General features: G+C 44.1%; 1 protein-coding gene across 1 annotated transcript in view; it reads right to left on the reverse strand.

Annotated features, from left to right (window-relative positions):
* The window catches only part of THEMIS (thymocyte selection associated), a 121,986-nt gene extending 108,674 nt beyond the window's left edge, over nucleotides 1–13,312 (reverse strand). The window contains exon 1 of the mRNA XM_040350392.1: nucleotides 12,838–13,312. Within this exon, the coding sequence (XP_040206326.1) occupies nucleotides 12,838–12,928 (91 nt within the window). The 5' untranslated portion in view covers nucleotides 12,929–13,312. The remainder of the gene's footprint in view (nucleotides 1–12,837) is intronic.
* Between the last annotated feature and the right edge of the window lie 5,338 nt (nucleotides 13,313–18,650).

The raw sequence follows: 18,650 nt of genomic DNA on the forward strand, positions 1-18,650 counted from the left end.
GCTGCTGCCATCCGCGCTCTCCTCTCACACTGTACCGATCGGTACAGCGAGAGGAGGGAGGAACCGGCGTCATCAAATGACGCCGGTTTGTTTACCTGTGATCATTGGACGGCGCGATCACATGGTAAAAGACCGCCGTTGCCGGTCAGTTACCGTGATCTGTGTAGCGCCGGGTCTCATAGACCCGGCGCGCACAGAATTTTCTGTGTGCGCGCCCGAGGCGGCGCGCATTACAGCTTCTGCGGGGCGCCGTTTCAGAACGGCGACCCCCAGTTAAGCAACCACCTTGCCGCCGTTTTTGGACGGCGGCTGGTGGTTAAGTGGTTAAAAGATAGTTACAGTTATTTAGAATATTATACTAAAAATACTGAATCAAAATCACAGCAGCCCAGCTAACAATGATCTCCTGTTTTGATTATTTTATATCTTATTTAATATGTGGGTTTTGTACCAGGATATAGTTCATACAAACAGGTACTTCAGGAATATATCTTTGAACAATAGTAATGGGATATGAGTTCCTGTACACTTAGGCCCAGATTCTCATAGATCGGCGCATCTTTATGCCGGCGTAGCACATCTCAGATGCGTTACGCCGACGTAACTTAGAGAGGCAAGCTTCGTATTCTCTAATCAGAAGCGTTAATTTTTGCGCCGGCGCAGCGTAAATTAGTCGGCGTAAGTCAGCGTAATTCAAAGTAGGAAGGAAGTGGGCGTGATCCATTTAAATGAACCGTGACCCCATGCAAATGAAGGGCCGAACGGACGGCGCATGCGCCGTCACGTGATCGCATGTCCCGTGCCCCTCTGCGCATGCTCACGCCGGCCGACAGTTTACGCCCAGGGCATAAATACGCCCAGACATGCGCCTGTCGAGTGCAAAAGTACACCTGTTTGGTTTGGTGGCTATACTTTTGCACTGATTGAAGACATGTCTGCCCAGCGTTCTGGGACCCGAAAAAAAAATTCTCTCCAGAGGAGAAAGGTATAATACTTGCTGCCATGGAGAGGTACTGTGATCGCCTCCATGGGGCCCATAGCAAGAATACCAGCAGGGGCAGAAGGGATGAGATCCTTCAGATCTTTCAGAGGATCACGGACCACCCTCTAGGGTCTGTCTGACACCTGAGGAGGAGGTTGTTGCCCGCTGCCTTACCAGGGTGCAAGTGGAGGGAATGCCGGGCTACAACTCAGTTGAGCCGCCCTTGAGGAGAGGTAAGTGTGTTTTTTCTACTATCTGGTGTGTAGCATGTGAGGGGGTGGAAGGGAATATGTGACAAGTGTGTGGGTCCACCAACATGTGAATGTTTTGTGTCATCCGCAGATGTCCAGGAGGGAGCTGGGCCATCTGGTGCCTCTGCCCGTCCCACACCCTCTTCCTCTGATGATGATGCCCCTGACCCCCAGGGAAGCCAAGAGGCATTGGTGGAGGGGAGTGGTGGCCAGACCTCCAGTGAGGTCATTCAAGAGGATGCTGAGCATTTGGGTGAGGAGGTGTCAGTATACCAGGAGGAGTCGTCCAACTCAGCTTGTCCTTCCCAGCAGTCAAGCATCTAATCCTCCAGTCCCTCTGGCTCCATCGGCAGTTGCGGAGCCGTGGGCGTGGCAGCAGCCAGGGATTTATTTTTTTGCTCTGGTGAAGAGTGTTTATTTTATTTTGCTCTGGTGAAGAGTGTTTATTTTATTTTGTTAATAATGCACACGGTGAGGCGTGCAGATTAGTGTGACTGGTGTGTGAATGTGGGGGGGTTACACTCCTGCCGGCAAAGGGGTGTCACCCTCGGCCGTGTGAATGGTGTATGAATGTACAGCAACATAATTGGAGCCTTGGCGCGGCGTTGCTGCTCCCAAGTCCCGTGCGGTGTACTTGGGCTAATCCAATGTGATGTGGATGTGGGGTGTGTGCTAGGGACCACAGTGGTGTGCATGCGTGCATTCTCCTTGTGCCATGATGAATGTGTGTGTTTAACGTGTAAAGATACGTTCCACGAGACATCTCCTGACTGCTGCTCCCTCAGCAGACGGGGTATCCTCGGTTGGGGGGGATTGTCTGGTTCGGGGGTCAGGTCATCACGTAGGTCAATCTCCAGGCCCTTTCTCTCGGCGAAGTTGTGCAGAATGCAACATGCCCCGATGATCTGGCACACGAAGTTTGGGGAATACATCAGGGTCCCCCCAGACTTATCCAGGCATCGGAAACGGGACTTCAGGATGCCAAAAGTGCGTTCCACCACTCCACGGGTACGTATGTGTGCAGCATTGTAGTTTTCCTCTCCTGGGGTTTGGGGATTCTGGAATGGAGTCATGAGATGGGGCCCAAGTGCATATGCAGAGTCACCTGGAAGGGAAAAAACAGGATGATGTCAGGCATGCATGTACCCCTCGTGATGTCTGCATCATGGGGGCGGACAGTCATGCCTGACTCCCATGTCACTCACCAACCAACCAGCTGTCCCCATACACGTTCTGTTCAAATTCTGTTGGGATGGTGCTTTGACGGTATATGTAGCTGTCGTGGCTGGACCCTGGGTGTTTGGCATGGACGTGCCATATGAGGCCTTGGGCATCAACTATCACCTGTACGTTGATGGAATGCCAATGCTTCCTATTGCGGTATATGTACTCTGTCACGGGGGGCTGTAGTGCCACATGTGTGCAATCAATGGCCGCCCTTGCCTTATTCCGCAGATGATCCTAGGTGGGTCTGATGATGTGGTGAGACATGCGTCTGAGGATTGCGGGGACAACCTGGTGCACGCATCTGCTCATGCTGGTTTGTGACATCCCAGCCACTACTCCACTTGTACGCTGAAAAGATCCACTGGTGAGGAAATGCAGTGTTGCCAGGACCTTAACCTGCACTGCATGTGAGCGGTGTGTCTGGCTGGTGATGTCATCATGCAGGGCTGTGGCTATTTCCTGGATGGCATCAGTGTTGAATCTGAAGATGCGATACACCTCCAAATCACCCATGCTAAAGATGTTTATGCGCGTTCGGTATATACTCTCCCATGCCCCTCCTCCTCCTTCTACGCGCCTGGGCACACACTAGTAGTGCTATGACCATGCCTGCCCCTGGCATATTGGCATAACGGAAGTCTTGTCCTGCAAGTGTGGTTTCTCAGCTCCTCCGTAACGGTGCTGCTGAAGCTGCTCTCCAGCTGACCTGCACACAACTGGTGCAAAGTTGCCCCTGCTTTATGAGGGGCAAGTTTAGGCCGGACGTACAGCTTACGTGCACCGCGCGTAGCCTGCGTCGGGCGGTCGTACGTTCAGGAATCGGCACATCTCCCTCATTTGCATATTTGAATAGGAAATCAATGGGAGCGCAGGATGCTATCGGCGTAAATATGCGCCCACGCTACACCGGCGTACAAAAGTTACACTGATCGGAAGAAGCCTATTTTCAGGCGTATCTGGTTCTGTGGGTACGGCGCATAGATACGACGGCGCATATTTACACTTACGCCGCACATCTCGAGATACGCCGGCGTAACTTCTTTGAGAATCTGGGCCTTAGTTGGTAAAAGTAATCTGACTGAGTTTGACTGAACGTGCCTTGTTCAGTAATGTACAGGTCCAGCACCAAGCATTTCATACCTCCTACTGTTAAACTCACCTGCAGTTTTCCTCCACAACCAGTGGCGTTGCGTCCATAGTGGGTGCAGGAGCGCCACCCCCTCTCTCCTGCACCGTCACTCAAGTCAACAATACATAGATTCATGCGTTGCATGAATCTATGTATTGTCGCCAACGCCACTGCCGCCCACTATTCAGATGGCCAGCCCCCTGAATAACAGCAGTTGGTTGGTTTTTGGAAGTGTCTTTCAGACCCAGCAGCTCTGATAGGCTTCTCGATTACAGCCTGTGGGCTCTAATCGGCTTCCTAATAGTTAACCAGGGGACACACAGGGTGTGTGTTCCCTGGTTAACACTGACACGCGTCTCAGCCAATCAGGTTCACCGGGTCTGGTTACCGGTAACCTGATTGGCTGAAGCGTCATCGAGGGCAGGAGAAGACATCGAGGGATCGTGGAGGGAGGATGGCTGACCCGAAAAAGGTAAGAGCGGGGCAATACCTGTCAGGTTTTTAATGGAAAGTTTTTTCCTTATTTTCTATTCCTGTGACCACATGTGAGGCTTGGAGATTTTACCAACAGTGATACAGACAGAAATAAAGTCCATCCACCATCTTCAGCGTGCAAGTTCCACCACCAAATGATAAAGTTGTCTCCTTACCAGATCAGCATGACCCCCCATTACATAGGATCACAGAATGCCTGTAACAGCAGCCTGGATCTTTCTCCGGGAAAAAGTCGTACACTTATCTCCAGGGTGCCTCTTACCCGCTCGTAAGGATGTGTGAATGGTTTTAATAAAATAAATAAAAGCTCCATATAGTGTAAAACCATAAATATATTTATTCGCATAAAAAACATATTGCACTTACAGCATCTGTATTCAAAGATAGCCTTAAGTCTGGTGTGCCGGCTGGCGCGCATCCAGACAAACCCTTTCTTCCGGGACACGAATGAGAAAAGCACAAGATGACGTCAGCGTCTTGCTCCGCCCTACGCATCTCGTCAGAGATGACTTCATCCAGGGGCACCGATGGTGGATGGACTTTGTGAATAAGCTCATAGTTGCAAGCACTGGTGGACTTTCTAATTCATGAACTTTTCAATCTAGCGCAATTCTATTTTCTACTTATTCATGCCTTACTGCATGGGTCTTCAAACTACGGCCCTCCAGTTGTTCAGGAACTACAATTCCCATCATGCCTAGTCATGTCTGTGAATGTCAGTGTGTTCCAATGCCTCATGGGATGTGTAGTTCTACAACAGCTGGAGGGACATAGTTTGAGGATCCCTGCTCTACTGTTTTTATATTATACAAGAGTATACAGTGTGAGAAGAGAGCGCGGATGGCAGCAGCACTGTGGGATGGATCTGTGACTATTGCAGTCACAGATCCATCCATCCCTGCTTAGCCATCCCTGCATTAACCCCTGCAATACCTTCCCTGCCCAATACTCTGCAATACCCCCTGTGCAATACTCTGCAATACCCACCCGCGCAATACTCTGCAATACCCACCCGCGCAATACTCTGCAATACCCACCCGCGCAATACTCTGCAATACCCACCTGCGCAATACTCTGCAATACCCACCCGCGCAATACTCTGCAATACCCACCCGCACAATACTCTGCAATACCCCCCACCCACGCAATACTCTGCAATACCCCCCACCCGCGCAATACTCTGCAATACCCCCCACCCGCGCAATACTCTGCAATACCCCCCCGCGCAATACTCTGCAATAACCCCCCGCGCAATACTCTGCAATACCCCCCCGCGCAATACTCTGCAATACCCCCCAGCGCAATACTCTGCAATACCCCCCCGCGCAATACTCTGCAATACCCCCCGCGCAATACTCTGCAATACCCCCCCGCGCAATACTCTGCAATACCCCCCCGCGCAATACTCTGCAATACCCCTGCGCAATACTCTGCAGTACCCCCCGCGCAATACTCTGCAGTACCCCCCGCGCAATACTCTGCAGTACCCCGCGCAATACTCTGCAATACCCCCCGCGCAATACTCTGCAATACCCCCTGCGCAATACTCTGCAATACCCCCCGCGCAATACTCTGCAATACCCCCCGCGCAATACTCTGCAATACCCCCGCGCAATACTCTGCAATACCCCCCGCGCAATACTCTGCAATACCCCCCGCGCAATACTTTGCAATACTCCGGCCAATACTTTGCAATACTCCGGCCAATACTTTGCAATACCCCCGGCCAATACTTTGCAATACCCCGGCCAATACTTTGCAATACCCCGGCCAATACTTTGCAATACCCCGGCCAATACTTTGCAATACCCCGGCCAATACTTTGCAATACCCCGGCCAATACTTTGCAATACCCCGGCCAATACTTTGCAATACCCCGGCCAATACTTTGCAATACCCCGGCCAATACTTTGCAATACCCTGGCCAATACTTTGCAATACCCCGGCCAATACTTTGCAATACCCCGGCCAATACTCTGCAATACCCAGAAAATACTCTGGGGAAAAAAATGCTTTTTAACCACTTCCCGCCCACGTCATATGAGGTCCTTGACTTTGTGCAGGGATATCTAAAAGATGCCTACAGCTACAGGCATCATTCAGATATGATTTTTTTCAGCCGGCGATTCTCTACACGGCTGTTCCGCCTCTTGATCGTTCTTACGGGAGGCAAAAGGGGACGTCACCACTCCCTTCGCCCTCTGGTGCTTCTTCCGACTCACCGCTGCGATCGAAGCCAGGATCGTTTTTTTTCCAGGCTTCCCAGCCTAGAGGTGAGATGTGGGGTCTTATTGACCCCATATCTCACTGTAAAGAGGACCTGTCATGCTATATTCCTATTACAAGGGATGTTTACATTCCTTGTAATAGGAATAAAAGTAATCAAAACATTTATTTTTGGGGAAAAACATGTCAAACTAAAATAAATAAAGTAAAATGAACAATAAAAATAAAAAAGCGCCCCTGTTCCCGCGTGCTCGTATACAGAAGCGAACGTGCACATAAGTCCCGCCCACATATGAAAACGGTGTTCAAACCACACATGTGAGGTACCGCTGCGAACGTTAGAGCGAGAGCAATCATTTTGGCCCTAGACCTCTTCTCCAACTAAAAATATGTAACCAGTAAAAACATTTAAAGCGTCACCTATGGGGATTTTTAAGTAGCAAAGTTTGGCGCCATTCCACAAGCGTGTGCAATATTGAAGGGTGACATGTTGGGTATCTATTTACTCGGCGTAACTTCATCTTTCATAATATGCAAAAACATTGGGCTAACTTTAATGTTTTTTGTTTTTAAAAGCACAAAACTGTCTTATTTCCCAAAAAAATGCGTTCGAAAAATTGCTGTGCAAATACCATGCGCGATAAAAAGTTGCAACGACCGCCATTGTATTCTCTAGGGTCTTTGCTAAAAAAGCATATATAATGTTTTGGGGTGCTATGTAATTTTCTAGCAAATACATGATGATTTTTCCATGTAGGAGAGGAATGTCAGAATTGGTCTGGGTGCTCCAGAACGCCTGATGGTGCTTCCTGCATGTTGGGCCTTTGTATGTGGCCACCCTATGTAAAAGTCTCACACATGTGGTATCGCCATACTCGGGAGGAATAGCAGAATGTGTTTTGGGGTGTAATTTGTGGTATGCATATGCTGTGTGTGAGAAATAACCTGCTAATATGAAACTTTTGTGGGAAAAAAAATAAAAATAAAAAAAACCTTGATTTTGCAAAGAATTGTGGGAAAAAATTACAACTTCAAAAAACTCACAATGCCTCTTTCTAAATACCTTGGAATGTCTTCTTTCCAAAAAAGGGTCATTTGGGGGGTATTTGTACTTTTCTGGCATGTTAGGGTCTCAAGAAATGAGAGAGGCTGTCAGTACATCAGATGTGATCAAATTGATCAATTTTCAGTAATTGGTACCATAACTTGTAGACCTTATAACTTTCACCCAGACTAAATAATATCCAAATTTTTTAACCAAAGATATGTAGCAGTATACATTTTAGGCCAAATTTATGAATAAAAATTCATTTTTTGCAAAATGTTATAATAGAAATGAAGAAAAATGCATTTTTTGCAAAATGTTATAATAGAAATGAAGAAAAAATCATTTTTTGCAAAATGTTATAATAGAAATGAAGAAAAATTAATTTTTTTACAAAATTTTCGTTCTTTTTCCATTTATAGCGAAAAAAATAAAAACCGCAGAGGTGATCAAATACCACCAAAAGAAAACTCTATTTGTGGGAAAAAAGGGACAAAAATTTCATTTTCATGACTGAGTTATTGTCATTCAAAATGTGAGAGCACCGAAAGCTGAAAATTGGTCTGGTTATTAAGGGTGTTTAAGTGCCCAGTTTTCAAGTGGTTAACATCAACAAGGGCTTAAATTTTTTTTCTTTTAAATGGATTTGGTTTAAAATGTATATGCTCAGTCTGTTTTTGATTTTAAATTCGTTGTTTATGATCTTTATGGCACAAGTTGGCAGAAGGGTCTTTGGTGAAAACAAGCAGGGAGAGGTAATAAGGCCAATAAGGTATAGACAGCTTTCTTGGCGTCAGACACTTAAAAAACACAAAGCATTTTATCAGAGAGACAGCAGACTACACATCACCTTATTATTTAATATTTTATTTCACACATGGTGGTGTAGAAGCCTTATCAAATAACCAACCATTGGTAAGCACCGTGCTTGTTGTATTACTCGCTTCCCTATACATGAGATTGTTCAAGAGATTAATAAATCTGTATAAGTCAGGGAATACCATGCTTAGCAACACTGTGAAGTTCACCATTCATCCAAATCTGAATCACAAACCATTTTAGGATTATAAAGCATAAATATTAACAACTTTCTATACTTACTAACACTGGAAACCTTCCTATCCATGCAGGTACAAATCCCAAACGGTTTGTGAATTATACAGCATAGTTATTGGCTATACTGATCATAAAAGCTGTTAAAAAAAATAATCATTGTAATCTTAAATTCAAAAAAAAAAAAATCATTTTGGCACTCTTTCACAATATACAGTATGTACTTTTTAGCTAGACACCATAAAACACTATTTATGAAAGGTGTTGAGATAAAAACCCATAAGAGTAGGTAAGATACTGTATGTTATAAAAAGTATGTACTTTTAAATCGTACAGAATCCTAAAAATCTTTCTCTCTCAGTTTTTGCTTTGCAAAAGGATATGCAGGAATGCTTATCTATTGTGCACTAGCGAATTGTATTGTCATGGAATTTACTATGTGCCCACCATGTGCTTTACTATGCAATGCACATCCCAGTGTTCATATACATGCCAGGTAATCCATGGTGTGTCTGATGTAAAGTACAAATGCAGGGTTTTTTCACCATTAGTTTTCTGTCTATCTAACCATTGCTGGCATATTTTTAATAAGCACCCCATGTAGGAATAAAACTGGACCAAGCCTACCTGGCTTTTATCAAAGCAGATTGTAAAAAAATACTAAACTGGATAAAATCCTCAGCAAATTATGTGCAGAGGGCTATTGTACTGCATGCGTGTTGAGCTTTGTGCACATGCTTAAAGGGTCACTAAAGGAATTATTTTTTTTAGCTAAATAGCTTCCTTTACCTTACTGCAGTCCTGGTTTCATGTCCTCATTGTTCGTTTTTGCTTTGATGTTGCTGTAATTCCTCTCTGTTCTGGACACTTCCTGGTTGTCTGTTTCCTGATCACCACAGTACTAGGAGATTTCTCACTGTGGTGACTAATCAAGGAGGTGTGATCATCACCAATCCAGTTTCGTTTTGCAAAACCTTCACTGCCCTGTATTGGCTCTCTGGCTCTGTACATCAGAGAACCAGGAAACAACAGCAAAAACTAAACTTAACTGTAGGTACATTATATGATTGTTTATCTATTTTTAATCATTTTTAAAAGGAATCAGATAACTATTATGGGCCAGATCTACGTAGCGCGGCGTAATTTTAGGCAGGCGTAGCGTATCGTAGTTACGCTATGCCGCCGCTACTTTGAGAGGCAAGTGCTGTATTCACAAAGCACTTGCCTCTAAAGTTACGGCGTAAATATCCCGGCGTAAGGACGCGGAATTCAAATGATGAACAGGGTGGCGTGTTTTATGTAAAATAAGCTTGACCCCCCGTAAATGACGCTTTTTTCGTACGGCGCATGCGCGCGCATGCTCAGTATCACGTCGAATTTTCAAATTAAATTATGCCCGCTCAATGCCTAGACGACGTGAATGTAATTTACGCAAAGCCCTATTCGCTAACATTTTACACAAACGACGAAAACGACGAAAAATTCGACGCTGGCCCGACGTCCATACTTAACATTGCGTACGCCTCAGAGCAGGGGTAACGTTACGACGAAAAAAGCCTTACGTAAACGACGTAAAAAAATGCGCCGGGCGGACATACGTTTGTGGATTGGCCTATCTAGCTAATTTGCATACTCAACGCGGAAATCAACGGAAGTGCCACCTAGCGGCCAGTGTAAATATGCACCTTAGATCCGACGGCGTACTAAGACGTACGTCAGTCGGATCTAGCCCAGCTTCAGGCGTATCTTGTTTTGTGGATACAAAACAAAGATACGCCGGAGCATCCTAGAAGTTACGTGGCGTATCAATAATTTTTAGTTTTTAGCGCTGTTGCACTTTGAATGACAATTGTGCGGTCGTGCAACACTGTACCCAAATGAAATCTTTGTTTTTCCCCCCACAAATAGAGATTTTCCTCAGTTTAGACCAATACTTACAGTATTCTTCTACATATTTTTGGTTAAAAAAAAAAAATCGCAATAAGCATATATTGATTGGTTTGCACACAAGTTATAACGTCTACAAAATTGGGGATAGATTTATGGTATTTTTTTTTTATTATTATTTTTTTTTTACTAGTAATGGCAGCGATCTGTGATTTTTATTGTGACCGTGACATTGCGGTGGACATATCGGACACTTTTGACACATTTTTGGGACCATTCACATTTATACAGCGATTAGTACTATCAAACTGCACTAATTACTGTGTAAATGTGACTGGCAGGGAAGGAGTTAACACTAGAGGGGCGCTGAAGGGGTTAATATGTTCCCTGGGAGTGATTTCTAACTGTATGGGCAGGGGGACTCACAAGGGGAGGAGACCGATCTGTGTTCCTCTGTTCTGGGAACACACATCGGTCTCCTCACCTCTGACAGGAGGTGGATCTGTGTGTTTACACACACAGATTCACACTCCTGCCGTGTTTTCCGGCAATCGCGGGTGCCCGGCAGACATCGCGACCACCGGGCACGCACACCGGGTAGCGAGCTTTGCCGCTGGCGGCAGCGCATGTGCGCACCCCCTAGCGGCTGCGATGCACAGGACGTCATATGATGTCCACTCTGAAAGACACACAGTTCCTGCCGACATCATATTATTATGGCTCGGTAGGGAACTGGTTAAATACGGTCAATAAATCAAACAAAATCAGCTGCGTAGGTTGGTTGAAAACTGGGTTAGGAAAAGTACTCTACTAACATAGTTGAGGTCATTAAGGACAGTTCATTGTAAAAAAAAAAAAAAAAAAAAATCTCATACAGTGGCAAGACTGAGATCAACAATAAGATAGCATTTTCATATACAAAACTATAAACATCTTAGAGGGTTTGGTAAGCCCACTGAAGAACAATTTACACATTCTAATAAACTGAGATATGCATTGTCTACAATACTAGAAATACAAAGGTTTACAAGTAAACAATGTGGCATCTTCCACAATCTGGCCCCAGGGGCTGCATTGTTTTCAAAAATGTATTGAAGTTATAATTGTTCCTTAATTTAAAATGGACATTCGTGGGGTTTTTATCACTCAAAACAGACTAGAATTTTTGGGTTCTTCAACAATATTTCTATTGCAGTGCTAAAGTATAACCACAAACAATTGGACCACGGACACGTAGATCTAAACTTGTTTTACAGAATGCGAGTCAGCTGGCCATGTAATTCAAAGGTTTTGGGTAGAAAACTGTGAAAGAATGTGAAATCTCTAATATAGGGAATTGAATACATTTACCAAATGACCAACTTGAAGCGGCAGATGCTAAACACTTTTAAAACAGATATAAAATTTACACAAAACTCCAAACGGACTTATTCAAAATACTTGTCTTGAATCGAATATCAACTGTGATAATTTGAAAGTCCTTGTTTGAAATAACTGTTTTGCTAAAAAAATCAATCCCTGAGTTTCCTTTTCTTTTTTTGTTAATTTAATTTTAAGTTTAATTTAACATTTTCTTTAAAACAATGTCAGTGTTACGATCTTGTTGCTGGTGACAACTTGCTAATAGATCGGACATTTTCCTTAACCGCCTCATTACCTTTCAAGGTTGAACAAAGGAGGAGATAACCTAATGGGTCAGCAGTCCACCTAAAAAATTATAGAATGGTTCAACACCTGCAGGCTACTTATATTGCGCGCACAACTCAAGTAACTGCATTTTACATAATGCAAATTAGTGCTGGGGGACAAATGCAGACCTGGGAACGGCATAAAGCATTTGCCACAATTTTTTTTTATTGAGCTCAGTTTTGCATATGCTTAATTTTCTAAAATACTAGTTTTGGATAGGCTTACCTTCTAAAATGCGATTATTCTTAGAAATTCAAATTACAAACTATTAGAAAGCAAAATACAATAAAGCAGAAAAAAATAAATAAAAAAAAAATAGTAAAAAAAGTTTGTTCTTGTACTGTTTTTTTTTTTTTTTATATATATATATATACATTTTTTTGTGTGTGGTACAATGCAACACAATTTAAAACAATAACTACTTTGATATTGTTGTTTTTTTTATACTAAGTTACAAGCTTTATAATTTAATAAAAATATAAATAAAAACTCTGCGCTTAGTGTAACAAATTTAAAATAAAAATAAAAAAAAACTCTATTTGAATAAGAAAGCTTTCACCTTGTAAGGCAGTGACTGATCTAGCAGACATCCGCTATAAATATAAAGCAATTAAAAGCCTTATATCTCTGAAACACCATGCATCTCTACTAACAAGCTTTAGGAACGTTAACATCACATTTCCGGAGATACCTAATTTTCTAGTTTACTTCATTGAAACTTATTTAGAGACCCATTAAATGTGTAATTATAAAGCCTATTAAACTCCTACTGCAGCGTTACTATTCCATTTGGTAATCCCACATGCTATTATATGCTAGCCGAAATACCTGCTTAAAGCAATCACGGTATTACCTTCATGATAAAATCCAGACTGAATTTGCAGGATCCTGGGAAGGGTTTTAAGGTCCAAGGACTGCATGAATTTCTGCAGTGTAGCTGTCATCTTGGAAGACTAGACATGCAATCGGCTACAAATTGTATTCTGAAAGACTGCAGATGTAAATTATCCAGCTACAGAGACCGTTCTTAGTTTTTCTGGGTTACACACAGGAAGAGGTTTTATTTGTCACAAAGAGAAGCTCAGTTCCTGTTCTCACCTGTCTCAAAAAGTGGTTTGTTCAGACACCTGCAAGTAGCCAAGATCCTGCTCACAATATCTTGACCTAAACCCTAAATAAAAATAGCACTCTATACTAAGCAAGGCACACATGATGGACTCTATATCCGATCATTATAGGGCCATCTGGATGTTCAGATTCCCTTATAGGCAGTCACACTACTACACCACTCTATCTAATGCTGCATTGTAACAACTGTTTTGACATCATCTAAGATATCGGCAATATGTTTGCATTCGGTTGTTTATTTATGCCATTGTTGTATAGTCTAATAAAGCCACAGTTATTTTAATAAAATATTTTTTTTTCCATGAAACTCTGCAAATGCCATACTAAGAATAAGCTTTACATTTTTAATATTTTTACGGACGCGTGAGATTTTCTCTCAACCACTTTTGCTATTTAGCACTGTGCTACTTTAACTGCTTCAATATAGGGCACATTTATCCCCTTCCTGCCCAGGCTTTCAGCGCTGTCTTTTGCGCAGTTTTATCATTTTTATAAATTTTATATTTTTTTCCCCACAAATAGAGCTTTCTGTTGGTGGTATTTAAAGTGGTTGTAAACCTGTTACAACCTATTTTACCTACAGTTAAGCCTAGATTAAGGCTTACCTGTAGATGCTCAAAATATCTCCCAAACCTCCACGGTTTACGAGATATTTACAAATGAGATGGGCGCATAACGGTACAGGCGCACCTTAGAAACCTTGAGAAACGGTTTAGCATGCCGTTTCTAAAGGAGATTGTGCAGTGACTGGCCACTCCCGTGCACATGCGCGGGAGTGACGTAATTGTGGCTCAGGCCAATCACAGCGCCGGAGCCGTGATACCCGGAAGAAAGATGGAAGCTTCGTGCAAGAGGGGGCATCGTGACATTGCAGACTTCAGGTTCAGGTAAGTGACACATAATGAACTACTATGCGATGCATAGTAGCCCATTATGCTTTATCTTTGCAGGGAAACAGAGGAAGTAAAACCCATCAGGGTTTACTTCCCCTTTAACCACTTCCATACAGGGCACTTATACACCTTCCTGCCCAGACCAATGTTCAGCTTTTAGCGCTGTTGCACTTTGAATCACAATTGCGCGGTCATGCTACACTGTACCCAAACTAAATTTGTATCACTTTGTTCCCACAAATAAAGCTTTCTTTTGGTGGTATTTGATCTCCTCTGGGATTTTTATTTTCTGCAAAAAAAAAAAAAAACGACAGAAAATTTTGAAAAACAAATGCTTTTTTTTTGTTTCCGTTACAAAACTTTGGTGGCACTGATGAGGTGGAATTGATGGGCACTGAGGGTCACTAATATGCAGCACTGATGGGGCACAGATGGGCACTGATAGGCGGCATGGATGGGCACTGATAGGCGGCACGGATGGGCACTGATAGGCGGCACGGATGGGCGGCACGGATGGGCACAGATAGGCGGCATGGATGGGCACAGATAGGTGGCATGGATGGGCACAGATAGGTGGCATGGATGGGCATGGATGGGCACTGATAGGTGGCATGGATGTACTGTATTGTACCTATGGATGCCAAACAACAATGCCTGCCAATCAGTGATGTCCATTGTGGGCACTGATTGGCATCCATTGTGGGCACTGATAGGCATCCCTGGTGGTCTAGGGTGGCATACCTGGTGGTCTAGTATGGGCATCCTCGGGAGGGCTATGCTGATAATCGATCAGCACAAACCCCCCGTAAGCAGAGCAGCCGATCGCCTCTCCTCTACTCGCATCTGACAGACGCAAGTGAGGAAAAGCTGATAACCGGCTCTTCTTGTTTACATCGTAATCAGCCGTGATTGGACACCGCTGATCACGTGGTAAAGAGTCTCCATCAGAGACTCTTTACCTAGATCGGTGTTGCGGGGTGTCAGACTGACTGATAGGTATCACAGATAGGCGGCGATTGGTGAGCAAGAGCGGTGACACTGAGGCAATGTCATTTAAATGAGAGGGGATCCTATCGCCATCATTTTTCTATACAGCAGGCGGGAGGTAGTTAAAAGATAACTTCACCTTTCACAAAAAATAATACATGCACAATTTTTTGCAGGAAAAAAATGTGCATATGCTTTGCATTTCTGTTTTAGGAACCAGTAAAGCATTGCACCAGTGATCAGCAGATCGTAGGTGCCATCCAGGACTCCTGCGAACTCCTGCGGACTTGTCAGTGTATCGGTTTGCTCGTACCATGTACAGGCAAGCAAATACTTACTGACAGGAAGAATGAACAAACTACCAGAGAGCTCAACAGTGCCATGGTAGTTCTTCAAGAACTACAAAACAACCGCAAAGGCTGTCAGGACTTTTAGTTCCTCATTCACAGGGGACTATGAATGAATAACTTGGCCAGGCAGAGCCCTGAATATGCCACGTTAGTTTCATAGAGTGACAGCGGGTGCACGGAGAAGATGGATACCCACTGTCACTGGGGGGAGAGGGAGGGGGAATGGCAGCAGCTGCTGGAAGATGTTACATGTTCCATCCTAAATACTGGTGGAATATGTAACATGTTCCAAAAGTTTAACTTATCTTTTAACTGATAATTGTGCAGTCATGCAATGCTGTACCAAAATGAAATTTATGTAATTTTTGTCAGGTCTGGGCTCAGCTCTCCTTTCTCAGTGCTCAGGCTGCTCAGCTGTCGGTTAATTTTGAGCACTTATCGTTCCACAGTGGCTCACCGGGTATTCATTCCCTGCTCTTCAGTCCAGCCCCTTCTGGCTTTTTAAACTGCCTGGCTCATTCATTTAGCGCCTTCGCCTTGGTCAACATATCTAGAGACTCTCTGCTGTGTTCTTGTTAAAGACTTGCCTGGCTGACGCCCCCTCTGGTTCCTGATCCTGTCTGCTGCCTCTGACTACGCTGATCTCTAGCTTCCAGATTTCCTGGCTAGCTCTGACTACCCGATTTGGCTACCGAACCCTGGTTATGACTATGTCTACTATTTATCCAATTTTTACCACTTTAATAAAAGGTGTGATTTTTATTACTGCATTTTTCTCTCTGCCCCTTTCATGGTTCCTGACAGTAGGTGAAGGCCATGAATTCAGAAGATACAGGTGATCCACCTTGTGGTAATATTTTTTCCAGGTTAAACGAGCAGGATCACCTCATGAATCGGTTTGCAATAGTGTTACAGATGCTCCTGATTCGCACTTCTCACCTGGATCCTCCCACTGTGGCTGTTCTGGTATAACCTGTGTTGCAGGCCATCCCTGCTGCTGCTCCTGTGCAGGCACCCGCCTCGAATATTACCTCTATAGGAGGTATGTCTGGTTCCGCTCCGCTTCCTCAGCGATTTGGGGGTGATCCAGTTTAATGCAAAGGTTTTCTCAACCAGGTTGGGATTTACTTTGAGACACTGCCCCAGGCGTTCCCCACAGACAGAAGCAAAGTAGGCTTTATTATTTCTTTGCTTTCTGATAGAGCCTTGGCAAACCCTCTATGGTAGATGCAAAAACCCATTGTCCTGAGTTACCCCGAGTTTGTGGCTTCCTTTAAAAAGGGTATTTGACGTTCCCGCATGCTGCACTTCTGCTGCCAAGAGCGTCATGTCCATCAGAGTATGAGAACTGTTGCCGATTACACCATTGAATTACATACTCTGGCAGAGGTCGCTTGGAACAATGAGGCCCTCATGGCTGCCTTTTCTCATGGTCTCTCGGACAACCTCAAAGATGAGATAGCAGCCTGAGACATACCTACGGATCTGGAGCAGTTGATGACATTTGCCATTCTCATTAACTCCAGACTCCAAGAGTGACCTCCCTATAAGGAAAGTTTGCGGAAGCCTCCTGTGCATTTGGCTCTGAGCTTTGCAGTCCCACCCTTGCCTCCCTTACCTTCCATACCTCCTGGTACCGAGCTGACCAGTGAAGTAGAACCCATGCAGACGGGCTTCACACATTTCACTGCGAATGAGAGGGCCTTTAGAAGAAGGGAAAGATTGACCTTTATTGCGGCCAGTAGAGCTGCACGATTCTGGCCAAAATGAGAATCACGATTTTTTCGCTTAGAATAAGGATCACGATTCTCACAGCGTAAAATCTTTTACATTTATACCAAAAAAAAAATGAGCTAACTTTACTGGCTAGTTTTTTTTTATTCAATAAAGTATTTTTTTCCCAAAAAAATGCATTTAAAAAGACTGCTGCGCAAATACAGTGCAACATAAAATATTGCAACAACCGCCATTTTATTCTCTAGGGTCTCTACTAAAAAATTATATAATGTTTGGGGGTTCTAAGAAATTTTCTAGCAAAAAAAAAGTTGATGTGACACAATGTTTAGACTTAACTTTCCACTGATAAAGAATGTTTTCAAAACTTGGCAGACTGCCCAGACTTGGCAGATTGCCCAGACTTTGACTTTTGGCTGAGAGTAGAGAGGAAATTCTTTGCATACCAAAGTGCAGAGAGGAAATTATTTTCATGTCAAAGATCGTGAAACCCTGTGTCAAGAATTGCAACGGGAAAAAGATTGTGATAACGATTCTTGACGATTAATCGTGCAGCTCTAGTGGCCAGGCAGTTCACTTTTTGATGTCTTGTCCTACCCATCCAGGAAACGCCCGCACCTTGAGGTCCTGTAGGGGACAGACCATAGGTGGCTCTGTTATGTCCCCAGTTATCCTGAAGCATGAGCATTTAGTTACGGTTCCACTTTCTTAGTCTGAGTCGTTCATCGAGACATGCTCTAGTCGACTGAGGCTGCAGGCCTGTTCATAGATTGTGCCTTTGTGTCTAAGCACTTGATTCTGCTGCAGCTTTATGCCACTCCACTTGCAGTTGAGGCTTTTGATGGGAGACCTCTACAGCCTGCCCATGTGACTCAGACTACTCCATTGACCATGGCCATAGGGGCTCTTCACCATGAGATAATCCAATTTGAAGTTATTACCTGGTGGTTATTAGTTATCCTTGGTTACAGAGGCACAACCCTTCTTTTGATTGGCTTTGTGCTGGGGTTCTTTCCTGGTCGCCACAATGCAGTAAAACATGTTTTCAGAAAATGGCTAAGGTCTTGTGCACTTCTTCACCCTCCTCCTTGCCAAAGGCGCACTGCCAATTTAGCGATGTCTTTGATAAGTTAAGTAGGTAGTTTGCCTCCACACCGGTCGTATGATTGCGCAGTTGACCTTTAACCTGGTGCTATGCCTCCATGTGGCCGGGTTTACCCTTTGTCTGTCTCGGAGGGTAAAGCTATGGAGGACTTTCTCAAGGGTTCATCCACAAATCCTCATCTCCTGCTGGCTTCTTCTTTGTGAAAAATAAGAGTGGTGAACTGAGACCAAAAAAGAACTGCATGATTGAGCTGCAAGAAGGAAGCCTTTACTGCACCAATGCCACAAAAAAAGCCAATGAGGCATGTTAAGGTGTTGTTGGGCATATTGTAACCAGGCTTTTTTGTGAACCATGTACAACAGGGATATGCAATTAGCGGACCTCCAGCTGTTGCAGAACTACAAGTTCCATGAGGCATAGCAAGACTGACAGCCACAAGCATGACACCCAGAGACAGAGGCATGATGGG

This window comes from Rana temporaria, chromosome 4 (genome assembly GCF_905171775.1).
Source record: "Rana temporaria chromosome 4, aRanTem1.1, whole genome shotgun sequence".
NCBI classification, from domain to species: domain Eukaryota; kingdom Metazoa; phylum Chordata; class Amphibia; order Anura; family Ranidae; genus Rana; species Rana temporaria.